General features: G+C 44.6%; 3 protein-coding genes across 3 annotated transcripts in view; all 3 read left to right on the top strand.

Annotated features, from left to right (window-relative positions):
• The window catches only part of LOC138609517 (tropomyosin alpha-3 chain), an 8,939-nt gene extending 132 nt beyond the window's left edge, over window positions 1–8,807 (top strand). Inside the window, exons 1-10 of the mRNA XM_069682150.1 lie at window positions 1–73; window positions 2,436–2,561; window positions 4,047–4,180; window positions 4,627–4,744; window positions 4,859–4,929; window positions 5,004–5,079; window positions 6,943–7,005; window positions 7,095–7,164; window positions 7,418–7,496; window positions 8,622–8,807. The exon at window positions 1–73 is cut by the window's left edge and continues 132 nt beyond it. Of these exons, the coding sequence (XP_069538251.1) occupies window positions 1–73; window positions 2,436–2,561; window positions 4,047–4,180; window positions 4,627–4,744; window positions 4,859–4,929; window positions 5,004–5,079; window positions 6,943–7,005; window positions 7,095–7,164; window positions 7,418–7,496; window positions 8,622–8,625 (814 nt within the window). The 3' untranslated portion in view covers window positions 8,626–8,807. The remainder of the gene's footprint in view (window positions 74–2,435; window positions 2,562–4,046; window positions 4,181–4,626; window positions 4,745–4,858; window positions 4,930–5,003; window positions 5,080–6,942; window positions 7,006–7,094; window positions 7,165–7,417; window positions 7,497–8,621) is intronic.
• A 1,551-nt stretch (window positions 8,808–10,358) lies between these two features.
• thap7 (THAP domain containing 7) lies at window positions 10,359–14,333 on the top strand. Its single transcript, XM_069682119.1, has 5 exons — window positions 10,359–10,382; window positions 11,113–11,192; window positions 11,473–11,610; window positions 11,720–11,830; window positions 12,728–14,333. Exons 2-5 carry the CDS (start codon window positions 11,113–11,115, stop codon window positions 14,013–14,015), a joined length of 1,617 nt encoding a protein of 538 aa, XP_069538220.1. The 5' UTR covers window positions 10,359–10,382; the 3' UTR covers window positions 14,016–14,333.
• A 2,730-nt stretch (window positions 14,334–17,063) lies between these two features.
• On the top strand, window positions 17,064–25,590 carry s100v2 (S100 calcium binding protein V2). The gene is made up of 3 exons (XM_069681912.1): window positions 17,064–17,165; window positions 21,064–21,195; window positions 23,951–25,590. Exons 1-3 carry the CDS (start codon window positions 17,157–17,159, stop codon window positions 24,119–24,121), a joined length of 312 nt encoding a protein of 103 aa, XP_069538013.1. The 5' UTR covers window positions 17,064–17,156; the 3' UTR covers window positions 24,122–25,590.
• The last annotated feature ends 835 nt before the right edge of the window (window positions 25,591–26,425 follow it).

Consider the following 26,425-nt stretch of genomic DNA (forward strand, 5'->3'; position numbering starts at 1 on the left):
CAAGGAGAACGCTCTGGACCAGGCGGAGCAGGCTGAGGCCGACAAGAAGGCGGCCGAGGACAGGAGCAAACAGGTGGGTGATGAAGACAGGTGTGAAAACACTGAAAAGACTTGAATGTAACAGCCTGTGGAGGCAAAGTGAGTCTGTATCGGTGAGCTTTATCTTATCAGTAATGATTCCTCCTGTGGTGAAAGGTGTGACTGTCTGCTATAAATGTCAGGTAGTAGAGAAAAGGTGAATGGATGTTGATGAAGATCTGATCCGAGGTCTTCACCTGGCCCGTATCTGCGCCCTGAAGACCTGGTGTGACCTAATGCATCCGGCTCGTGCTGCCAGGTTTGCGAGCGGAGCGGCACCAGCTGCAGACCTGGACTTCTATTTTGGCTTTGTCACTCTCCATCTTCCCCGAGGACGTTGCATTGCATGACTCATGGCATGCATGGACAGAGAGAGAAGCAATAATAACATTTTAATGAAGTCAATTTTAAAAATAACCAAAGCTCACACACCGTCCGGACACAACCTGAGACCGGATCCTTCGTTGGGTTCAGGTCGGGAAGCGCTCCGATGGTTCTGGAGCCAAAAAGCCTCGAACGCTAAAATATGTCATACTTTAGAGAAACAAAAGCAAAACACTGACATGATGCTGCATGCACGACTATATGTGGTTCTGTGATGAACTGCCTATCAACACTGGTTCATTTATCAGAAGCTTTTCCTGCAAGTCATCAGGACTTCTGCTCTTTACACTGAATAACGTTGGTCAGAGAGCTCAGCAGGATCCACTCTGCTGATCCACCAGGCCTCTCCGTGATCCCGTCAGGAGGCAGTCTGCCGTCCTGCAGTCTGAAGAAACTCACTCACATGTTTCTGGACATTTCTCTTCTTCACTCTTCTGTTAATCTCAAGCACTTCGTTCACTTTCTGCTTCTGCTGAAGCGTTGGTGGTTTTAGAGTTTTTCCATGCGAACACGTTAGCTGCTTACACCTCGACAAGCTGCTGGACGACTGAACAGAAGTTTCCTCCAGTGTTTCATCTGCAGGAGATGCTGTCATTCAAAACCTGTCTTCCATCTGTGACTGATGCCAACAAGACGAAGAGTGTCCTTCGTGAACAGCAAACAGTCCTACAGGGGGTTCAGTTTGCTCTGCTTCACTGGAACATGGCTGGGTGAGAATATACCAGAAGGCTCCATTGAATTAGCTAGCTTCATGCTAACATGGACAAAGAGAGCGATGAGAAGAGAGGAGACGGCCTTGCTTTAGTCGTCCTAATATTCCTTCTCAACAGAAGAAGAGTTTCATGGCAGAGGATGAAATAAGAACATGGAGAAGACCAAAACATGCACACGGGGTGTGGGACAGGATGAAACTCAGGACGCTAAAGGACCTAGCCTTCCGAGTAGTACAGGGGACACAGAGACTAACCTGAACCTGTTCTTTAAAACGACACAATCCCAAAATGCAGCTCAAACAGGCAACAAATCGCTGCCCCATTTCTCCTCTCTCTTTGGGACTTCACGTTATGCCAACGATCAAGACCATGGCTACCTCCGAGCCTCTCAGTAAACCCAAACTTCAGTGTCAGGCCCAAAAAAGGACGTCGCAGCCAATAAGAGGCTGGTTCTGTGGCACCTTTAGACCCTGTTAACTACTTCCTGGGACCCACTAAATGTAACACACCAGCACATTGGACTGGGGGATGTTATCGTCTTCTTGACGTACATTTTGAGAACAAGAAGCGCTGTGGGAGTTACCTTCTTCTCCAGGCCCTGCCTCACAGGGGGAAAGCACCCTGAGACCGCCTCACTGCCCGGCCTCAGTGTGTCAGAGTGGAGGGCGGTGCCTCTGAGGCTGTGATAAGCAACACTGGCGTACCTCAGGGAACTCTACTGGTGCCACTGTTCTTTATATTCTACTCCTCAGACTCCCTCTCTAATTTAGGTTCTTGCCACTTTAAAAGTTTTCTGATAAAGAGGAGGAGTTTAGAAGTCACATGGTGCAACAACAATCACCTGAATCTCAGTATCAGCACAACAGGAGGTCTCCTGTCCTGGGCATCATCCAGGGAGAGGAAGGGGAGCAGGTGGTCAGATTCAGCAGCCCTCCGTCTCATGCTGCTCATTCAGAGAACCCGTCCTTACATCCATTTATAAGTTTATCTTAAATTAAGTAAGAAAAGTTACAAGTCCACCACCAAAGACTTCTACACTTAAAGGCGGGTTACTGCCTCCTAATGCGCTGCCTGTAACGTACATCAGGAATGTTTCTCTTTCTTACTCTGAATAAGAAAACATCAGAGAAAGTGCAAACTGCTTTAAATCATGAGTATTGTTCTAAGCCTGAATGTGACCGCATGTGTAACTGTAGTAACTAGACGTTATTATATTTCACAGTCTTTGAACGTGCTGACTGTGTGTGATCTCCTCCTCAGCATGAAGACGAACTCCTGCAGATGCAGAAGAAGCTGAAGGGGACGGAGGACGAGCTCGATAAGTACTCGGAGGCCCTGAAGGATGCTCAGGAGAAGCTGGAGGTGGCCGACAAGAAGGCTGCCGATGTGAGTCATTCATTGATCAGAGTGAATGTTGTCTGTTTGACCAGCTGTCCACAGCATGAAGCCGGATATAAGGCAAGATTCAGAGTGCATTTCCTCTTGAGGACACTAGAGTTGTTTTTAAAATGAGTGACGGTGTCTTCAGGAGATGACTGTCACACAGTGGTCATCTAAAGATCACTTCTCACTGTGACTGTGTGTGTTGAGCTGTGACCTGAGGCTCTGATAGAAGCCGTGATGCTGCCCTGTAAACCAATCCATCTTATCCCTGCTCATTCCATTCTCCACATTCTGCCCCGTGTGGACGCTGACAGCTGCCGGGGGATCAGAGCCCTCTTTAACCATGATGTCAGGCGCTCGAACTTCACTGTGAGCTTAACAATGGACCAGGTCCTTTTAAGGTGCATCGTCCAGTCCCCCCAGGTCACTGAATCCGCCCAATGTAGTTCTTCTCTGACAAGGATCCAACTTTCTTTCTTTTACCACTATTCGCTAAATGTTAAGAGGAGTTCTGGTATTTTAAACCTGGGCTCCATTTATACACATTTAAGGTGTGAATGGCTCACAGGTACAAACAGTGCGTGAATGTGTTCATCCTGCAGCAGTGAAACAGGCTATAATGGCTGCAACATAAAGGTCAAAGGTCGTCCACTAAAAGTTCTTGTTGTTTCCACTGACAGGCTCAGATTGTTATTCTAAGTGTGTGACAACATGACAGAAAGGATCCCTACAGAGATAGACCTTTTTGTTACAGAGGAAGATGATTGTTTTAACCACACACAGACGTTACGTCGCTCTCTGCACACACACCAGACTCCATTCAGAAAAACACTGATTTAAGCTCACATACACAGGAGCTGCTGCTCTGCTGCTGCCTGCAGCTTTTTGTGTTCATCCCGTCTTGTGATGTTAAATATGGTTACTCAAATATTGTGTTGGGTCTGAACGTACCATTTAAAACATCATGTTCACACATCATCAAACAAAGCTACCGACAGAGGCAGCAGAGGACCACCAACTCCTTTGTTAAGTTACTGTTTTTGTCAGTGTCAATGCCAAGTGTCAATTTTCCATGATGGACACGTTTATCCTTAAAGGACAATCAAACACACGTCTATCATCCAGGACAGTTTGAGTCCTGCATGAGACCAAAAGTCAGCGTTGAATTATTTACTTTTCGTCCTGTAGCTCAGAGTCGTGTTTCCACCCGTGTAGAATCTAAAGCTTCCATACATTTCTTTCCAGATACTCAATCTGCAATAAATACCTGACCAGTATTCTTCCTCAAGCATTCACACTGCTGCACACAGACCAGGAATTCATTATAGCCTAAACATAACACGCAGGAGTTAACATGCACAGGCCAATACAGCAGACAGGAGATCACCGTTCGATCCCTGAAAACAAGCGAGGAACATGTTTTCCATCAGCCTGAGAGCAACTAATAAGTGATCTTATTCCGTCTGCTCCGTCCCTCTCTGTCCTCAGGCTGAAGCAGAGGTGGCCTCCCTGAACAGGCGCATCCAGCTGGTGGAGGAGGAGTTGGACCGAGCTCAGGAGAGACTGGCGACCGCTCTGCAGAAGCTGGAGGAGGCGGAGAAGGCTGCAGACGAGAGCGAGAGGTGACCGCTTCCTGTGATTGGCTCAAAGCCGATGTTACCTCAGGACCACCAGAACAGCTCACTGACAGTCAGGGTTTAACTGCCCCGCTGGGGCAAAGCTTCATGTCAGACATGTGCTCATTTAGCCACACCCAGCGGTGATGTCACAGGGTCCTAGAGTGCACCTGTACATCACTGCAGCACAGCGACATGTTAGACCACTGGAGGGCAGCAACACCACCATCTCTAAGAGATGTTAAGTTACTGTTTCAGAAGCTCCTGTCAACATGCACCCAACAAAGACGGAGACAGCTGGACCCACGTGATCGTCCAGAGACAGAAGAGTTCACAGAGCATGACAGAAAGATGAGACTTAAAACAAACGATGCACAGCGTCATGTCCAAACACATTCCTTTGTTCACTACATGTGTGTAGACGCAGGTGATAATGGATGCTTTGTGTGCAGAGGGATGAAGGTGATCGAGAATCGGGCTCTGAAGGATGAAGAGAAGATGGAGCTTCAGGAGATTCAGCTGAAAGAAGCCAAACACATCGCAGAGGAGGCCGACCGCAAGTACGAGGAGGTCAGACCCTGTTTGTACCACCAGACTGGTGCAGATTACAATTACACCTTTAAAGGAGCAGCCTCTCACGTCTGACACCTGATATCACCTGATGTATCTGACATGTGTGTGCAGGTGGCTCGTAAGCTGGTGATTGTAGAAGGAGAGCTGGAGCGCACGGAGGAGAGGGCGGAGCTGGCTGAGGCGTGAGTAATTCTGTTTATTAAAACTGTTTGTATAACGTGAGTCATTTATTTACACTCTGGTTTCTCAACATCAGAAAATGTGCAGAGCTGGAGGAGGAGCTGAAGAACGTCACCAACAACCTGAAGTCTCTTGAGGCTCAGGCTGAGAAGGTACACACAGGAAGCACTTTTATTTTGAAAAGGTAATGACCCCTGCTGTCTCCTGTCAGACTGTGCAGAGGGCACACACAGCCTCTGACGGAGGTGACTAAAGTTAGACCTGACAGCAGAGTACACCTGATGATCACCTCTGAGGGCGTCCGTCGGCTCTGTTGTTATAAGATGCACACTTCCTCCATGAATCCTGCGTCAATGTTCTTTTACACAGAGCTGTGGATGTTTGTCATCTTCTTGCATCAATATAAAGTGTAACGATGTGCATCCGCCCATCATCCATATATGGTCACTTCTGGCTCCCAAAAACAACCAAGGCGTGATGTCACAGTGGCTACATCCACGTCCTATACACAGACTACGAGCTACAGCGCCATCTATGGTTTGATTCAAGCATCAAACTTAGATCTGGATCACATTAACGTTCAATCAGCTGAAGAAGTTCTTCATCCAGTAAAAAAATATCGACTCAGCAATATATCATCGTCCTGACTCGTGCAATTCAATAACTGATAGGCTGGCGCCAAGTATCGATATTTTAATTCACAAACAGATTTCCCTGCGATTTCGCCTCACCACTTCATAACTGGCACTTATGACATGAATGATGCTAATGTGAACGGAAATGAATTGGCCAAAGAAGAAGAAGACAGCGGGATAAAAGAAGAAGAAGACAGCATGATAAACGAAGAAGAAGAAGAAGACAGCAGGATAAAAGAAGAAGAAGACAGCGGGATAAACGAAGAAGAAGAAGAAGACAGCATGATAAAAGAAGAAGAAGAAGAAGACAGCGGGATAAAAGAAGAAGAAGACAGCATGATAAAAGAAGAAGAAGAAGAAGACAGCGGGATAAAAGAAGAAGAAGAAGAAGACAGCAGGATAAAAGAAGAAGAAGACAGCGGGATAAAAGAAGAAGAAGACAGCATGATAAACGAAGAAGAAGAAGAAGACAGCATGATAAAAGAAGAAGAAGAAGAAGACAGCGGGATAAAAGAAGAAGAAGACAGCGGGATAAAAGAAGAAGAAGACAGCATGATAAAAGAAGAAGAAGAAGAAGACAGCGGGATAAAAGAAGAAGAAGACAGCGGGATAAAAGAAGAAGAAGACAGCAGGATAAAAGAAGAAGAAGACAGCATGATAAAAGAAGAAGAAGAAGAAGACAGCGGGATAAAAGAAGAAGAAGAAGAAGACAGCGGGATAAAAGAAGAAGAAGACAGCGGGATAAAAGAAGAAGAAGAAGAAGACAGCAGGATAAAAGAAGAAGAAGACAGCGGGATAAAAGAAGAAGAAGACAGCGGGATAAAAGAAGAAGAAGACAGCGGGATAATGTCGGACAGTGGTAAAAAGAAAAGAAGATAAGAGATGCACCAGCCCCTTTAAATCAAAAGTCCTCATTTGTTTTTACAAATCACGAGTCACGTCCTGAATCGGGTCCCGGATCGTATCGTGTACCGTATCGCGTACTGTCTGTAGAAGTGTTTGGAGGCACAGGTTTGGCCAGTATCTCTTGGAAGTGCTGTTACGTTGAATGTTTCTGCTGCATACTGTTTGTGTCCAGTTCAAACATGACATTTTCCAGCAGGAGGGAGTTTGTTCTTCTTCAGGCAGGTTTAAGGGGCTGGTTCATGGAGTGTGTAGCTCATCCACGTTCTTTCTTTCTGTTTCTTTCTTTCTTTCGTGTTCCCTTTATTCAGTCATAACAATGATCGGCGCCCGGCCTAACACAGAGACATTTTTAAAATAATCAACATTTTACAGAAAATACAAATGTGTTAATTCTTTCTTTCTTTGAGAAGCTGACATGGAGCCACATGTAGATCTGTTTCATGTAGAATATGTGAATGCTGTTTGTCTCCTCAGTACTCTCAAAAGGAAGACAAGTATGAGGAAGAGATCAAGATCCTGACGGACAAACTCAAAGAGGTGAGAGAGAGGGATGATGAAGAAAACCTCAAAGGTTAACACACCTGTCTGTATTTCTCTGAAGTGTACGTTCTGTTTCGTCCTGTCAGGCTGAGACTCGAGCTGAGTTTGCTGAGAGGTCTGTGGCCAAGCTGGAGAAGACTATCGACGATCTGGAAGGTTCGACATTGATTACACTTTTCCCCAGTACCTCTCGGTGCACTCTTTAAATACACTTCAGACAGGTCCACCACATGATGTGTTTAAAGTTTAACTCAGGTTCCAATCAATGTTTAAGATGATGTTCTTTTCTATTACAATACATGATTGATTTTTATTATTGACCTTTTATTCTTATTATATTTGCTTACTTTGCACCACACCAATGTCACCCTCTTCTTCCTCTCTCTCCTCTTTGTGTGTGGACCAACAGATGAGCTGTACGCACAGAAGCTCAAGTACAAAGCCATCAGTGAGGAGCTGGACCACGCCCTCAACGACATGACCTCCATGTGAGTGCTGACATCTGCCTTTCATTTAGATTCAAAAGAACTTTATTGTACTCGTTTCTGTGTCGCTGCTCTAGTTTCTAATAGTGAAAACATGTTTGTTGTTCTCGACTGAACAAAAATATATTAGTCGGTGTAAAGCAGGTTTATTGTGATGCATAATTAATGTATTTAATGCAACAGTAACAATATGTTTAGGAATTTACATTGTGATTTATTGAAGAGAAAATGATCCAAAAGCAACATTATGTGAACAGAGTCACATAAAGTCTGATTGCAGTATACATGGAGTTAAATTATTATATCTTATAATTATATAATTACCTATTTTAACATATTTTGGGTCTAAATGACAAACAGGTGCAAACAGGTGTGAATGTCTCCAGTAGATGTGTTCATCCTGCAGCAGTGAAACAGGCTGTAATGGCTGCAACATAATCCTTGATGGGTCAAAGGTCGTCCACCAAAAGTTCTTGTTGTTACCTTTTTGTTACAGAGGAAGATGATTGTTTTAACCACACACAGACATTACATCGCTCTCTGCAAACACACCAGACTCCATTCATAAAAACAGTGATTATACTTTGCTGAAAACAGACGTTGTTGGTGTACTGCTGCCTTGATCAGTTAGTTTGTTTTTGTTATTGTGTGTTACATAAATATTGTGTTGTATTCAAAAACAGCAAGGACACACAATAACAAAAACATTAATAGCAGATCAAGGCAACAGTAGACCAGCAATGTCTGTTTTCAGCAAAGTATAATCAGTGTTTTCTGAATGGAGTCTGGTGTGTGTGCAGAGAGCGATGTAACGTCTGTGTGTGGTTAAAACAATCATCTTCCTCTGTAACAAAAAGGTCTATCTCTGTAGGGATCCTTTCTGTCATGTTGTGACACAAGTAGAATAACAATCTGAGCCTGTCAGTGGAAACAACAAGAACTTTTAGTGGACGACCTTTGATCGGGTACATTTCAAACTCTGTTAATCCATTAAATTCCTGTTGAAAGTCTTCCTCAGAATTCTTGCAGGTGAGGTATTTCAAAGGTTTAATCCAAAAGCAGCTAGACATGGTTTCTCCTCTTCTTCAGATTAGACTCACCACCCTCTCTTCCTTCTTGTGTTTTCAGCTAATCGTCCGGAGGTTTCACGTCATGTCAGGAAGACTGCTGAACATCATCTCTGTCCCCCGGCCTTTCTACTGTCTCATCTATGTCGTACTTTGTTTTTAGCACGTTGTCAGTGTATCTCATAAAGTTGCTTATTCTTGTTCTGTACCTGTGTTAAACAAATGAGGAAGTGCTTGAGTTAAAGCATCTGAGTCTGTGTGTGTGTTTTTTATCACCCCTTTATTCAGTGAGCAAATGACGGAGCTCAGTGAGCACCAGACTGTCAGACATGCTCCGTCAGGTCTCTTTGGGTTATTTAACATGAAAACATGGCAGCTTTTCTTCATCCTCAGTATAACACGCATTCTTTTAAGATAGGTTCATCAATGAAGTGTGTTTGATAACATTTATAGCGAGAAGAAGATGTGCTACCTGACAGTACAAATATATATTATCACAGTAACTTTTGTTAACTTTAATTACTTTATAAGAACATTTTCTTTTTACCTGCCACAGCCAACATTAACTCAGCTGTGACGGGAAGGTGGCAGGTTTGTATTTCATTCCCTGTTCAACACTGATCATCATCATCATCATCATCATCATCAGTGTATTAAATCACAATACAGTTCTAATCATCCTGCATCATCAAAATAAAGAGTAATAGTAAGACCTGGAGGAACCTAGTCTATAAACATTTAATAATAGGGTAAATGTTATTAATTATTATTAATAACATTATCATCCACTGCGCATCACTTGAGGCCTCAAGGTGACACCTGCCGCTCAATGATTTTATTTTATATTGTTTAAGTGTAAAAGCCTGACAGGAATAAAAGAGTCCAGTAAACAAGAAACATTGTTAAAGTCGAGGTGAAATGAAAAATGTCATTTTAATCCTTTTCGATCACATCCCCGCTCACATTGTGCATCTGTTTGACAATATAGGCCAAAAAAATACAGAGAATCCATTTCTTCGTATTCTTATATTAAAATCAGATCTTTTTTTCTTCCAGTAAAACTAAATTTCACGCGTGCTTACGTAAGTTAGCACCAAACAATTTCAACCAATCAATCTGCAACATTTAGCCGCAGAGCACCAAGAACGCTCGCTCAGTTAGCTAGCTACTGCGCTGTGGAGAACGTCTGTCTACGCCCACTTCTCAACGATCCAATCAAATCCCTCTAATGATATGTCCCGCCTGCACGTCCTGTTTCACTCGGAAATACGTCACGATACGGAAGCTAGATACTCTCGACATGCCGTTTCAGCTCAGCTAATGTAGAGACGAAGTCAGGAACAAACTACTTATAGAAATAATTAACTCCTGAACATGGCTCCATCTACTGGAGCAACAGAACTATAACAATAATTAATAGTATAAATAATAACATTGTGTAGTTTAATGATACACTTGGTGGAAATTAGCAGTACTGTTGTATTCAAATGCCTTAAGACCTCTTTAAATATATAATAATAACGTTTATTTGTATAGCACTACAAAAGGTTACAAAGTGCTTTACAAAACATGACACACATGTAAACTGCATGTTTTAAATATATATTTATTTACCAAAACAAAGGGAGGATAAGGGAAAGAGGAACAAGGCGTCAGCGTTTGTTCCACGGTCACATCCAGTTGGTGGCGGTAATGCGCCTGTAAGCTGGTCAGCCAAAAATAACCACTAAAGAAGAAGAAGGACGACGCAGTCGAAGAAGAACGAGGAGGAAGAAGGTGAATGAAGAAAACGTCAGCCATCTTCGTGAGGTCAAAATCTGCAGTGCAGGGTAATATTTTAATATTTTAATACGTACGAACCATCATTTAACCCCACGATGTTTACTGAACCTAAATATCAAACGGAAACGTGTTACTTGCGTGACGTCAGTGACGTTTACACCGGGTTAGCTTGATGTTAGCTCCTGGCTAGCTTGTTTTATGACCAAAATTAGCGTTGCAAAATTAGCAGACAAGTCAGCTGTCGTATGGTAAAACAAAGTATTCACTGATTTTATATATGTCTCAAAAGACTGGTTAATTAATAAATTGACGGTTGTTTAAAATCAAATCGTTACAAGTAGACTCCTGGATCAACAGCTGTAAACTGCAGCTGCAGCTGTCCGCGGAAATAACGCTTCAACTGCAGCATTAAGAAGGATTTCCGTCACATTTATTTCCTTAGCTTTGTAATTTCGCTCGTCCAGGACAGCACACTGCTCACAGTTAACAGAGCCAGTGAAAAGTCAATGGGTTTTTTGCGTCAAAACTTTATTTACAAAACAATGAGCAACACACAGACAAAGCAACAGTGCCCTCAAGTGCTGACACCAAAAAAGATAGATAGATACTGTACTATATACTTTCTTTATTAAGGAGGGTGAGACAGCAGTGGTAGTTTTGAATGTAACATTTGAGTACTTAAAGATAGCAGCCATTCTCTTTACAAATGAACCCCTGACTGCTGTGGCCTCACTCATATCATCATATATAAAACTGTCTCTCACCTTCAGATGCCCAGACATTGCTCAGCAGGCGGCTGCAAATCTCGGGACAACCGCGAGAGTCGTGATGCTGGAATCACCTTCCACAAGTGAGCACGTGGCACAGCTCATACGACCTTAGGGTCATATGATTTATATTGATTTGTCTTCCAGTATTGTATTTATATTTGCAGGTTTTGTATTTGCCTGCACTGTCGATCCTTTGGCTGAACAGATATTCCAGCCTGACAGGCTGAGGAGGTTTTTGTGTTCAGGTGGTGGACCTGCGCACTTTTAAAGTGTTTTCAGAAGTATAATTATGTCTGCATCACAATGACAGTAAACATAATATGAGTTTATTCCACTGTAATTTGCTGTTGTCATCACCAGATTGCCGAAAGGAGCAACTCGTAGGAACCTTTGGATCACAAACTCCCGCCGTGCCGACTCCTGGGACCCTCAGAGCGACTTTGTCTACTTTTGTTCGCAACATTTCACCCCCGAGAGCTTTGAACTGACCGGATACAGGTGAGTGCACTCACTCAGGTCATGAGAGTTGAGCCACGTGTGTCTGATAAGCAGCTTCAGCTGATGGTGTTTGGACAGCTGTGTAAAGTGTCATAATTCTTCCTCACAGTGGGATCAGAAGACTGAGAGAAGATGCTTTCCCGACTCTGTTTGATTCCTCCTCAACATCTAAATCCAAGAGAGCAGGGAGGCTGCAGAAACGACGGGACGCTTCTGTCAGGTAAACACAAGCTACTTAGCTGGGCAGGTCAGGAGCTTCACCTGTGTGCAGTCAGGACGTGATGTCACACATGCTCAGGACAGGAGTCGTCTGTTCTTGTATCGGCTTGTTCAACTGTTCACTTCCTGGTTCTGACATTAGTGACTTTAATGTGGCCTTTCAAAGTAAAAGCAACCTGCAAAACAATGTATGTGTATAATTATGGTGTTATTTTTAAATTGATTACAGTTTCAATGTTTTTATTCTGTTTGTAAATCATTCTTATTGATCAACTCACAAAGGTTGATATGCTGTTTTTACAATCATACTTTATTTTCTATATTCCAAAAATATTGATGTTAATCACAATATACTGATTGATAATGCTGCCAGTTTAGAAAGGTATCCTTCCTATGAGGAAGCCTGTTCACCTGCCACACATTGTTTGTAAAAAGATCATTAAAACTACGCGCAGCAGTTTCTCATCAGAGATCTGGTTCCTGCAAACACGGCGTGTCGGGAGGGGCTGCGAGCCGAGCTGCTGCTAACATTCGCTCAGCTCGGTTCTACAAGCTCAGACGGTTTTAAGGTTAGGGATAAATCCCCCCTCTCTAAAATGATCCACGTGGAGATTCAGATCAATAAAACCAGAGTGAAGCAGTTTCATTGCTGAAAGTCTCGAGCGGTGAGCCGCCTCTGGTTTCACGAGCTGAGCTTGTATTAGGATTCTTAGATCATCCTTTATTGATCCCCAGAGGGGACATCCGGGTGTTGCAGCAGCACAAAGACAGAATAGCAAGCGAGTAAATGCAAAAAGAATAAGAATTGATCAAATAAATAATAAAATAACCTATCGCTACATCATCACAAGGGAAAGGAGAACTGCAGGAACTGAAAGCCTTCATCCTTTCTCTGTAGGAAGAATCTGCGCTCAGGCAGCCAGGAGGACACTGAGCAGGAAACAGACAAGAGTCTTACTTCAGAGGAACCCACAGGTCAGAGGTCAGAGGCTGCACTTGAGGAGACTCGTGAAAACACACCTGCATCTTCTCAGGAGCCGTCAGACCTGGAGCAGCTCTCACAGGAGGAACACAGTCCTTCCCCTCAGCCCGAGCCACGTCCCGTCTCCCCGTCACGCTACATGAGACGCCTGCCCCCTCCTCCAGGCTTCTACCTGTCCAAGGAGCACAGCTATGCTCAGCTCTGCCCCCTGCTGTGGAGGAGGCGTTACGACCAGGCCATCGACTGTCTGGAGAAGGCTTTACGACAGCTGCACGCAGCCCGGCGCAGGGAGAACCGCCTGCGGAGCACCGTGCTCAGGCTGCAGGATAAACGACTGAAACAGGCTCTGCTGGTGCACCGAGACGTTTGCAAAGACAGACGGAGCTGGACTCCGGGGGGGGACAGGAGACGAGGAAGAGGAGGCTGTGACCTGGAGGAGGCTAAATGTGAGGATGCAGGAGTGTTTGAGGACAGGTGTGAGGATCAGGTGGAGTTTGGGGGTCGTTTTCTTCCAGACACAAACAGCTGGTCAGAGGAGGAGAGGGGACACTGCTTCTACTGTGGACGAGGACAGGGACAGGCTGCAGGGGGGGGGTTAGACTCTGGGGAAGGGGAGCAGCTCATGTCGCATGAGGACTCTCTAAAGATTCACAGAAACAATGACAACAGTCCTGGAAGCACAGCTGAAAGAGCCAAAGACAGACAGACAGCCAGGCTGCAAAGACGGCCTGGGACGGGTTTAGAAAGCAGCCATTCAGATTTAACAGACTCCACAGTCCTGCTGCAGCCGGGGTCACACGCTGCAGCGCCTCGGCCTCACCAGCAGGGTTCAGGCTCTCAGCAGAAGCTGCTTCTTTCTGAGGGACAAACTGAAGCTGTGGCTCAGCAGCTGTTCTGGATCCAGGACTGTGCGGAGGGTCAGGTGGTTCTGGTTCCTGTCCCCGCTGAAGACGGATTACAGAGCATGTTAAAGAGGGAGGGGGTCACTGACGGAGCTCAAACTATCCTGGTGTCAGAGGTCGACCTCAAAGGAGACTTGGGACAGGTGACAGAGGACAGCGGACGTCTGTCCTGTGATGAACACCGTGAGCAGCTTTCAGTTATCAACAGCACGTCTGTGGAGATGAGGGAGGACGTGAGGGAGAAACTTAAAGAACACCTGGAGGGCTTTCACCTTCAGCTCAGCACAGAGTTTCTCACCTGAACACGTCACTTTTATTCCACAGATTCTATAAGATTCGTTTGTGCTCTTTCAACTCAATGAATGTTTTCTGCCAGAGAGCTGCGTTATCTGTTGGAGGTGTCGACCTGCATGTGGCAGGACACACTCAGCAGCAGTGAGACGGGCTGTGTGTGGAGAAACCTGTGAAAGGTTTGAACACAGCTGAAGTTCAGAGTCTCTTATAAAGAGTTGAAACTGTTCGATATATTTGATCCCAGCCTGATGTATCTTATTTCCTCGTAAAGCTCCTTAAAGAAATACTCCGGTGTGTTTGGCATTAACAGATACATATATTGATTAGCCGCTCTGTTTTTATTAAATACCTCAACAGAAAGTTTTACATGTGTCGGGTCTCAATCAATAAGTACAAAGAGTTTTTGATCTTTCAGCCGGCACCATGAAACGTGCCGCAGAAAAAACAAGATGGTCAAAACGCCGAGCTTCAAAACGGTAGTCCACAAACCACTGGGTGATGTCACCTAGCTAAATCTCCTCCTACAGTCTAAGGCTCAAAAAATGATTCTTCTGTGAGAGGCATTATGGGAAATGTAGGATCCAGCGTTTCCTGTCCCTAAAGTTCGGCTGTCTGGGCCGCTGCACAAATCTTTCTGTTTGTAATGTGTCTCTCGTCGGCCCCGCCCTCCCCGACCACAAACTACAGAGGTCAAAGAGATGAAATCAATTTACTGTAAATATTTAACGTTTCAGAGACGTGAACGGTCCAACCTGCACGTTTGAAAAGCCTCCAACGTGTCCTCGTCTTCCCTCATTAGTGCCGACTTCTAGGAAGCTCTGTGTAACGAGATGGGAATGTTTGCTGTGTGGGATGTGTTTGTATCCATTGTGTGTGTGTGTGTGTGTGTGTGTGTGTGTGTGTGTGTGTGTGTGTGTGTGTGTGTGTGTGTGTGTGTGTGTGTGTGTGTTAATGCAAAGCATCTGGGATCAGCTCAGCTTTGTATCACAGAGGATGAATCAGGGAAGGTTGATGTCCTCATACTGAAACAATCCGCTGTGGCGTCTCTGACTGGGCGTGGCGTGTCACCGATACAAGGACCGGGAGGGGCGGGGGGGTGTCTGTGAGTGTGTAAATCATTGAAGCATATATTCTGACACACCCTCCCTGCTCTCTGCAGTATCAGCCTGGAAACACTCCTTCAGTCTGTGCCGAGGAGCTGCCTTCAATTCTTCAGCCGTATTTTTCTTGAGTGAGATTCTTGTGGTTAAGCTCTCCCCTCACTTCGACACCCACCCACCGTCTGAAGTCATAAAACCCCACAGAAAGAATGTGGCCGTGCCTGTTTCCTTCTCCCGCTCCGGCTCTCCCTCCTTTTTAATTCAAAAACTCTTTTCCAACAACATAACTTCAGGGCATTTCCCACAGTCTGAACGTCTCACTTCAAAAGTCTGCAAAGGTTAGCACATCAACCTGCAGCATGAAAACTGTGTCATGGTGGCCACATGGTGTCACAGCGAAGGGCAATTCAGGAGTTTGTACACCTGGGCCCTATTTTTACTACTCACAGGTGTGAGTGTCTCAGTAGATGTGTTCATCCTGCAGCAGTGAAACAGGCTGTAATGGCTGCAACATAATCCTTGATGGGTCAAAGGTCGTCCACTAACAGTTCTTGTTGTTCCCACTGACAGGCTCAGATTGTTATTCTAAGTGTGTGACAACATGACAGAAAGGATCCCTACAGAGATAGACCTTTTTGTTACAGAGGAAGAGGATTGTTTTAACCACACACAGACGTTACATCGCTCTCTGCACACACACCAGACTCCATTCAGAAAAACAGGGATTTAAGCTCTCAGGACAGGAGCTGCTGCTCTACAACTTCGTCCATCAGTTGGTTTGTTAGAGTTTCTCTGACTGACATTTGGAATGGTTAGTTTGGACTCAACGTGATAATCATGACACAAACACACACACAAAAGAAAAAAACAGCAGGATGAACACATCTACTGAGACAAAACAAAATGTTTGATCTCTATTGGTCATTTAAACCCTAACATGTAAGGGTCATGTAGGGTCACGGTTTAAAAATATCAGACTGACCTTTTAAAATGATTTTTACAGCGATGAGCCAGAGGCTTGATTTGACTCCACTTGTCTTTGAGATCATTTTCCCTTCACCTTCTCACTTTGTGTGACGCTGGAGTTTTAAATGCTTCGTTACACATTTGAATCATGTTTACCCCCTGACCATGAGCTACATCAGCCTGGTGCAGGCCAACACAAAGAGGTGCACAGCCTGCTCCGTCAGTGTTTGATTTTGAACAACTTGTAGTAAAAAAGAACATGCTGAGGGAGCTGGGTTCATCAAACTGTGGGCTAATTTCTCCCCACAAAGAGCACAAAGACTGAGGAGGCTTGTTCGTCCTGATACTTAGCGTAGGCTATAGCCTACCTGTAGGAGCAGTATCCCCACAGAAACATGTGTAACGCACAATAACGCGTAGTAACGGTAGACTGGCACCTCCTTGTTCTACAAGATGTAATCACTGCTTTTATCAACTGAGTCTGGTGTATTTGAAGAGAGCGATAGAACTGTTTCTCTGGTTTCAATGAGGGGCACGTGGGTTGTGGTTGTGATCTACTGGATCATCATTTACACACTAGACTGTCAGAAATGAGGGGCCGGGTTTAGAAACGGCGGACTTGTCCTTTAAGAGCGGTGATGAAGAGGTTAACTCAGTGACAGAGAGGAGGAAAAGTAGAAAACCAGCCTCGACTTGAAGCCAGTTATTGCGCAAAACAACCGCGTCCAAGTCCTGCTAAAGGTTTCCAGATGTGGATGAGCTGAGAGCTGCGCGGTCTGCGCCTCACAGGGAAGCTTTAACTCTGCACAGTCCTGTACATGAACAACAATCACGTTCAAAGCACAACATTAGGTGCATATGTGTGTGTACGTGTGAGCGTGTGTGTGAGGGAGAGTAAAGGTAGACTGTAAGGCGGGTTGGAGGTATCGCCCCTCGGGCCGCTGCTCCCTCCTCCCGGCTGAGGGAGGATCCAGGACGGCTGCCAGCTAGTGACAGAAGCAACGATCCACTGACACACACACACACACACACACAGCCAGCAGAGAGACACGCAGGAAGAAAAGACAGAAAGTCACCGCAGACATGGCTCAGGTAAGAAAGAAAACTCTACATTTACTTTGAACAGTGAGGAGTTACACCTGCGGAGAGAGAGGGACGAAGTCTGGAAACTTTTTAAACTTTACACTCAGACTAACTTTCACGTTATACTGAGAAAAAGGGTCCTGCTGGGTTCGTTTAATGCTAAATAGTAACGTGGATGAAGATCAGGAGACGTTTTAAAGTGAGGGACACGTCGGGAGTGATTACAGGACGTTTCCTGCCGAAGACGCGCCATCTCACGCAGGCGGAAAAAATGCGTCTGAGGAGCAACTGCGACCGGACATGGAGAGTTTAACTGTTTCAGCTGAACACACCCGACAGATATTCCGTGTCAAAGATCCCGGGTCTTTAACTTTACACACATTCAGTTGGTAAAGTTATAGTTTAGCGGAGGCGCTGTGCAGACAGCTGCCAGCTGCCCCTCCCTGAAAGAGTCCAGTTACACCGTCACACAAACGTTCTGACACATATTATCATGAAGACATGAGATATAAAGTCATATTCAGCCAAACAAGCTCCATGAAGGAGAACGTTTGTGTAACCATTGTGTTACTAACACAGTAACTGAATCAGGGGCGTGTCCTCGTTTGAATGTAGGGCCCAGGTGGGGCTCATCCACCTGATTGTGCAACGCAGCATGGCTTCCTCTTTATAATACGACCTTTAACACTTATTATTAAGTTATTGATCTATCATGGGGGGGGCTTTGGAGAGAGCGATGTAACAGCTGTTTCTGGTTTTAAAAATCAGCTCTAATGAAAAGCTCTGTCTCTGTAGGGACGCTTTCTGTACTGTCAGATATTAGCTACTTAATCCTTTGGGGAAATGCTCCCAATCAAAGTTCTTGTTTTTGTCAGTGACAGGCTCCAATAGTTCATCTCTGACTCCACCAGACTCCATTGACAAAAACTCTAATTTAACCTCTCAGAACTCAGGAGCTGCTGGTCTGCTGCTGCCTGTATTTGTGTGTTAGTTCATGTTTTTGTGTGACTTCGGTGCATGTAGCGGTTCGTTTGGATCAACACAATATTGTGTTAAAAAAGAAACTTACTAATTGATGCAGAAAGATCAGAACATGTACTTGTTAGTCAGTCAGACCCCAAACGATGTAGAAATGGTTTAGAAGGACCAGAATTCCCCTGAAATACCAGCACAGCCAGTTACATCCTGACGCTTAGGATAAATAATGAAAACCAGCTGACAGCAGACGTTTCTGCAGAACAAACAATGCTCCACTGCAGCCTGTGGTGAGAGAGACACTGGGAGAATCTGCTGCCCGCTCAGGATTATAAAGAATCCCAAACCAGCTTCTCACCTCAGTGAGGAGGTTTGAAAGCGTGTCGGGCTTCAGATCAGGATGTGTTTGGGTGTGGTAATGGACTCGCTAACAGAAACAGACGGCTCTGTTGTTTTTTGTCTTTCAAACTAAATAATAAAGCGCAGATCCATTCATGTGCTGTCAAAGAAAAGTCTACCATATGACTTTTTAATAAGCTAGCACACACATGAAAGCTATAAACTAGAGCCTCCACGATCTCTTGCCTGTCCGTCAGACTTGTGTGGTTTCTTCTTCGGACCACCTTAATCTTTATTCCTGCTGAATATAATGAGGTGTTGAAATGTCGTGAACACGGTTCCTCGTCTGCAGACGGATTCTGGCTCGCTCTGTGGGAGAGTCTCTGTCGAGGTGAAGAGGGCTTGCAGCAGCTTGTGGCGCATCAGTCACAAAGGGTGTGGTTTTGACAAAGCTGTTGGCCCACATGCAATGAATAACTGTAGCCAGACTGTGGCATGTTTCACTGAGAGGCGGCCATCTTTAATGCTGCTTGCATCAGCATTAAAGGGGAATGCAGGGATTTTTAAAGTCAGGCTCTAGTTTTTTACGTTTTTTTGAAACAAGTTTTGCAACTGCTCCAGTAGATTTCCATAAATGTGTCCGGTCAAAGGTCGTCCACTAAAAGTTCTTGTTGTTTCCACTGACAGGCTCAGATTGTTATTCTAAGTGTGTGACAACATGACAGAAAGGATCCCTACAGAGATAGACCTTTTTGTTACAGAGGAAGATGATTGTTTTAACCACACACAGACGTTACATCGCTCTCTGCACACACACCAGACTCCATTCATAAAAACAGGGATTTAAGCTCACAGAACACAGGAGCTGCTGCTCTGCTGCTGCCCTGTTTCTTTACATTGTTTTATGTTTTTGTGTGACTCTGGTGACTTTTGGATACAACAAAATATTTCTGTAACTCACCATTGCTCAAAGAAACAAACAAACTGAGGGAGCGTTTGCTCAGCAGCTTCTGTGTGCTGCAAAGTAAAATTACAGCTTTTGTCAATGGAGTCTGGTGGTGGCTTTGAAGAGAGTGGCAGCTGTTTCTGGTGTTAAAATAAGCATCTTACTCTTTATTAACTTAATTACACTAATGAACATATTGGAGCATTAACAGCTGAAGAGACAGGGTTTCTTCAGGAGGTGGAGGAGACCAAAAACAGAGCTAAAAGAGATTACATACCTGAGGTGACCAAGACTCTAAATAACTGATGCATGTGTAAATGCTTGCTTCTGCAAGTAGCCAAAACCTCAATTATACTTCTCTGAACATTTGATTTAACACAAACAGGACAATCAAATGATGGAAATAACAACAGTAAAATATCTGAATGAGATATGAAGTTCATACCTGCCCACAGAAACACACAATCGTCCTTTAATGTCTATTCAGCAGCCGTCACTCATCAACCTTCCTCAGGTCGGTCCTCTATTTCTCCCCTCTCAGACCTTTTTCGATGTCTTGTCAATGTTGGCTAAAAGACTGGATTAAAGATTAAAGGATGAAAAATGTGACAACAATATCACCACACGTTCCAGTTTGTTGAGGAAGCTCATGTGATGATGAAAAGCTCCTTATAAGCTGCTGAAGGACCGTGTTAGATTGTTCTGTCAGCTTAGTTATAAAACTTTATAAATGTGTGAACAACAGGTGTTAAGGCCGACAGGTTATGGAAATGGATGCAGGTTGTTAACTGGCTGCAGGTGGTCGTCAGGTGCATCTAAAATACAAACCACAACAGCTAGAGCATTCTTCACATAACTTCCACAACTCTGATAAAAGTGAGGTTGAACAGGTTGTAGAGAAATGGAGCGAAATGACGTCACATTAAGTAGAAATACCGGTCACTGGCAGGCGACCTGTTTGTAGAGTTCAGAGGGTTAACAGGTAGAGATATCACTCGCTAGCAGGTAGAGATGGGCGGATCTTATGTGCTTCTCTATACAGGCAAAGAAATGCTGCTCACATGCTCGGCCTTATTCAAATAGAGCGCTCCTGCTGTTTGTTTAGCAGCTCTGCAACTATGTACACTTATTCTGTCGTCCAAGTACGGGGGGGCTGTGAGACACCCCACTCCTCAGACATCTCTCCATTATTCTCTTAAAAACCTTGCTGGAAACGTACAGACGGGCCTGACATACCTGCAGTCTGCCTGCTTCCTTCTCGCTGACCTCGAGTCAGAGCAGCAGGAGATGATTCAGCACTCAGGAATTGATACGATGCGGATGATGACCTGCGTCACCTTCCGTTTTCCTTCGGCGTGCTTTAAAGCAGAGAATCAGATCTGTTTGCATGTTTGTGATTGACGGAAACACCTGAACGCATCCTGAGTGGAGCTGCAGGTTCAGCAGATAACCCTCCGGAGATTCATCTCTTTTACATTGTTTCATATCGTGTCCTCACATCTGTCAAAGCTGCTGGTTACCCGAGTCAAGCTTAATGCTCGTACTGTTTGTGCTTTCAGGAGAAATGATGCGTTTGCTGCTTGTTGTCAGCGTGGAGGCCCGAAGCAGAGACACAGTGTGACATGTTTTCTCTGTTTGTTCTTCCAGTTTTCAGACCTGGAGAAGGCCATCAACACGCTGGTCACCCAGTTCCACTCTGCTTCAGGTAGCAACAGTTCAACGCTGAAAACAGATGAGTTCAAGAACCTTCTGTCCAGCCAGATGCCCACCCTGATGAAGGTAAAGCTGCTCTCAGCCTCCATGTTGTTTCCCTCGGCCGGCCTGCGGCAGGGCGTGGCAGCACTTTACTCACCGCACACACAGGAACATGCTCAGCAGCACAGTCACACTACAAAGACGTGTACACACACATATAAGAAGCAGGCTTAGCTGACTGTTGGGAAAATCCATCATAGAAGCTGTGATTCAACCTACCATCAAAGAGGGTGTTTGTTTTCTGAAGGAGTAAACCGCTCTGTCATCTGCGTGTCGACACACCTGCAGGCGAGAGGAACGGCCCTGCTGCCACAAGCTGTGAGTGAGTCGAGCTGTGTGTTAGCCATCAGGACATCACAATACAGGAGTTACCCTTCAACACATTGGAATGGATATAAGTGATGTATATGCTGTTCTGTCTGCATCTGTGTTTATCACAGCACCTCCGACACCCAGCATCACATCACTACTTCTTACGCAATCTGTGAGCGCGCTAGTATCCCCCCTAACATATACTCTGGTGACAACATGACACAAAGGTGTGAGAGCCATATATATTATATAAATATAGATATTCAAAATATATATCGTCATTGTGTTGGGTTAAAAGATGCCATCCTGGAACACCTGGTTAGCCAGACTTAAAGGTGCTGCAGGCGCTCTGTGTTGCTGTGTATGACCCCAGTGGCTGTTCAGTGAACTGCATCCTGTTCACACACTCTGCAGCAGCGCGTCAGCATCCTGAGCTAAAGTCACTTCTCATCAGTCACCTTTGCTTTGTACGGCTAGCTACATCATGTACTGTTGGCTAAAATCAACCCACGGATCACTCGTGGATCACATCGGCTGGTAGTTATTCGGTAAACACTCAGGTAGTACTGTGCTACCTGTAAAGTTAGCAGGAAAGCTTTAACCTAGCTACGCTGCATGGATCTGCTGTTGGTTTAATGATTACGTTATCTGATGAAGTCATTTGCAATAAGCAAGTTAGCCAATGTAGGAGCTAAGCTCAGCTCTGTGAGTCTGGATGAATTAGCTGACAGCATTTTGCTATGTACGCTAGCTTACCATTTGGGCTAAAGTTACGTAACAAATCGAAACAAAAGTCCCTGCATGAATGAAATACCCTGCAGAAGTTTTTCACCCGGCATCCGTCACATCCTGCTCGTTCAGCAGGATTTCATGTCACCTTTGTTCTTATGTGTTTTTCATTTTAAGTTTTCTGTTTCTTTGTTAGCGGACAGTTTTTTAGCCTTTCATGAGCGAGCGTAGCATGAAACGGTGACCCAGTAAGACAGTGTTGTGTTACAATCCATTCACAAACCTTTAATAAAGCATGCATGTAGCTGCACATAATAACTCGTCTTTATATCATGCTGTCATAATCATGAGGTGAACTCGACGTGAGAGCAGCACATCGTCTGCAGGACCTTCTGCCATCCACAAAGTGTCCGAAGATGTTCTTCACTAACATTTACTAAACGATCCTCGCTGATGATGTGATGCTCTGCTCGGGTTTTATCCTGAAAAACAAACTGACTTCAGACTGGGAACTTCTGATGCGCCTTTCTCTGGTTTCCATTAAATATAAGATCAAGCCTGCGTGGATAGAGAACATGATGTGCATGCCTGTTATTTATATTAACTACGTCACTGTGTGCGTTCATATCCTGTAATGATCATTGTGTGTAATAATGTCAGACCAATGCGGTTCACATCTGAAAGGTTCAAATGAATTCTTCTTTATTAAAATGTCTTTTCAGCTTTTCACGTAACTGAACTTCAGGTGACATCACTTAAAAAACACCTGACAGGTAAAGAAGCACAAAGAAAGTGCCTCTGACCTTTAAAGCTCCTGTGAGGAGTTTTTATCTGGTTATGACACCGCTGCCTCTACATGAGCCACACGAGCAAACAAGAGCATCAGCGTCAGCATCAGATTCACAGCCAGTGATACGTTTAAATGTTAAAAGAAAGCAGGAGATTGTTGAGCATGTGTCATGTTCAGGACAAGATCAGCAAAGACATCAGAGGGACCACTTTGTCCACAGGGGGCGCCAAAATCAACACAAGCCGAAAGCTCCACCTCTGACTCCACGATTCGTTATTTCAGACTGATTCTGTCGTCTGAAAGCTCCTCATCCTTCTTCTCTAAGTGTTTGTTTTGGAGGAGACCTCAGTGGATCAGTCCTCCCGTGGTTACAACACTGACGGACCCCTGACCTGAAAACTGGCTAACGACCGCTCAGCGTGCAGCGTCCCCCAAAGAGCCTCTGACAGTTACATTAAACTTCTTCAGTGTTTTTATGTTGAAATCATCCGCCTCTAAAATGTGTGACACACGATGTTGAGCAGCCGTTTGATTTATTTAGACTTTAAATGTAAAGAAAAACAGATTCAGCCCTCGAACTGTGTGAAATCAGCAGCTGCTGACATTTTGTGACCTCTGACCAACGCTACAGGTGTTGTTTACCATCGCCACCTGATGGATGAGAGTTCTTCTGCTCTGCTCTACAACAGGAGGCTCCGGTCTTGTGCGATGAAAAAGTGTATAAGTGTATAATATTGTGATATTGGAACGTGATGCTGTATCGAGGCAGTTCTTTCTCTGATATCAGAACTGTGGTTCACTGCCCTACATGTCGTCACTTTGTCGAGTATTATAACTCCTCATCGGAGTTCAGTTGCTGCATAATCACCTTTCGGTTTGTATTCGCTCTGCTCCTGATGAGAAAACCTGATTTCTGATTTCCACATGTTGTTCTTTGTGTTTCCACAGGGGGGCGGCTCAGAGCAGGGCCTGAGTGAGATCCTGAGGAAGATGGGTGTCGGAGACGGAGAGGGAATCTCTTTCAAGCATTTCTGGAACTTAATCCAGTCAGTAGCCACCTCCCAGTACGGCCTCCTCGCCAGCCAGATGGGCTCCTCCTGCAACTGCATCCTCCTGTGAGGAGCCGGCGCTCACACCGACACGTCAGCAGCCCGAAGTTTACCCACACTCTACAACAACATGTCCATCAGTCAGGTGTCAGAATACAAAGTGCAGACTCTGGTCTGCACACAGAAAGCTCCTCCAAACATCGTAGTTCTCTCATGCTGTAAAATCTAACTTCTGCTAGTGTATTACCCAGCATCCTTTGCACCAGTTAAAGTTCAAATTCAAGCTAGATTGCTTTTAAATTCTTATCGCCAAATAAACTTTGAACTCTGCAATAAAATAATCTGCTGATCCTCGTAGTTATTACCAGGAAACAATGTGGTCACCATGAATTACGTCATTTGCTGTTTGTTGCCATGTTTGAAATACATGAATGTGATTCGACTGTTGTCTTTAAAATCAGATAAACACCCTGACGCTTCTTTCACACAACAATGTCCCCTCAGATTAAACTCCAGAGAGATCTTTGTGAGGTTTCAAACCTCGCCTGTGAGCCGGGAGGAGATGCTGTTCAGAAAATCAGACAGCTTCAGCATCAAACTCGGCCGGTGTGTTAGCATCCAGTTAGCAGCACTCGAAAGGCTTCAGTATGCTGAAAGAACACTAGGGGGCAGCATGTTCAGCAGAGCAACACCTAATAACGAACATTGATCCATTCAGACACTAAACGACCACTTTGTTCGTCAGAGGTTAAAACCCTCATTTTGAATTTAACTGGTGCAAAAGACGCGAGGCATTTCTCCAGACACAGCCGTGTATGTTTCCCTCATTCACTCCACCCTCCTGCTTGTCTCCCGTGTGTAACAGTGATTCATGGTGCCTGTAAAAGGGTCGTGCTCTCTTCACTTATAGGAGGTTAAACTGCTAAATGTTGTGGTATTCATAACTTCATAAGCACATTTCTAATAGCTTAAAGATGCTGCACTCCAACAAATGGACCCATGGCCTGAAGGTGGAGAAGATACATCAAGAAGGGGCTCTAAGGTGTCACGTTTTTCTTGCTTTTAAAGCACAAATCTCACTAGTTAACCACTTTAATGCCAAGCATAGAGTTCATATGTAGATACACAGTGGAATCAAAAGTGCAAACTGTTAAGTACCATCTTAAAGAGAGTGAGACATGAAAACAGAATGTATTTATCCCTTTGTTAAAAACTCAAAGATGTTCTTGTGTTCAAACACTTCATGTGTATTAAAGTATCATCTCATTTCCATCTCGTGTGTGTCGGTAACAAAACACTCATTGGTCGTCTGAATTCTTTGCCAGTGTTTGACTTTAATCTGGAACATCTCGTGTGCTGTCTCTTTGCATCAGTAATGCTTCACACTCTGTGTATTTATGTCCCCTGTGTTCTGACCTGTGTGACACCTTCAGAAAAATGATGTCATGAAAGAAATCACCACAAGTGCATCTGTGATTATTAAATCTTTTATTGGTTAAGAAAAAAAATGTCTCAAATAATAAAGTTGTTATAAGAAAACGTGAAGCTTTTCACTCTTGTTGCTATGACGACACGTTGAGGCGAAGCAGCAGAAGTAGACTACGCAGCACTGTACTGCAGTTTGATGAGAGCATCAGGCAAAACAAAACCTGTGTCGGACCATAGACTGGATATAGGAAGCGGACGCGGAGACGCCTCACACTGGTGTTACAGACGGCTGTTTGGAGCCTCGTTTGAGCCCTCGCTATCTTTTGACCATGACTGGACGAGAGGGTGGAGCTGGGGAGGTGCGAGGGGTTAGCCAAAGCTTAGTTATCAGCTAATGCTAGCTTGGTTAGCAAGGTGCATCCACAGCAAACAGCAGACTCCTCTTTAACAGAACGCTGAACAAAATATGGTCAAGGTCAAGTTGGCAGCGACCCGTCAATCACAGGTAGCCCCGCCCTAACCCCTCCCCTCTTCCTGGTCTGTGTGACTCTCAATGGGAGCATCAGTGACTAAATGAACATCATGCTGTGTTGAAGAAGACTTGAAACTAGAGACAGAGACCATAAACTCATTAGGAACATGTTTGGTTTGTATTCACTCAAACTCTTATTTAAAACCAGTGGAGTCGCCCCCTGCTGGACATTAGAAAGAATGCAGAATCCCTATTGGCTTGGAAGCTACGTCATCTTCCTACATACAGTCTATGTGTCAGACCTTTCAGCATAAAAGAATACTCGAGCCAACTATGCAGCGGATACACGATCAGATGGACGACTATAATCACACGTTGAGCATTAAGGATAATGGTCATTGAAAGCAGGAGCACATCCTCTCTTGAGTTTCTTCCCCTCAGGTGTTCCTCTGAAGAACTCCAGGTAAGATGAGA

This window comes from Semicossyphus pulcher, unplaced genomic scaffold (genome assembly GCF_022749685.1).
Source record: "Semicossyphus pulcher isolate SPU_LCO1_2020_fin unplaced genomic scaffold, fSemPul1.0.p SCAF_5, whole genome shotgun sequence".
Taxonomy (NCBI): domain Eukaryota; kingdom Metazoa; phylum Chordata; class Actinopteri; order Labriformes; family Labridae; genus Semicossyphus; species Semicossyphus pulcher.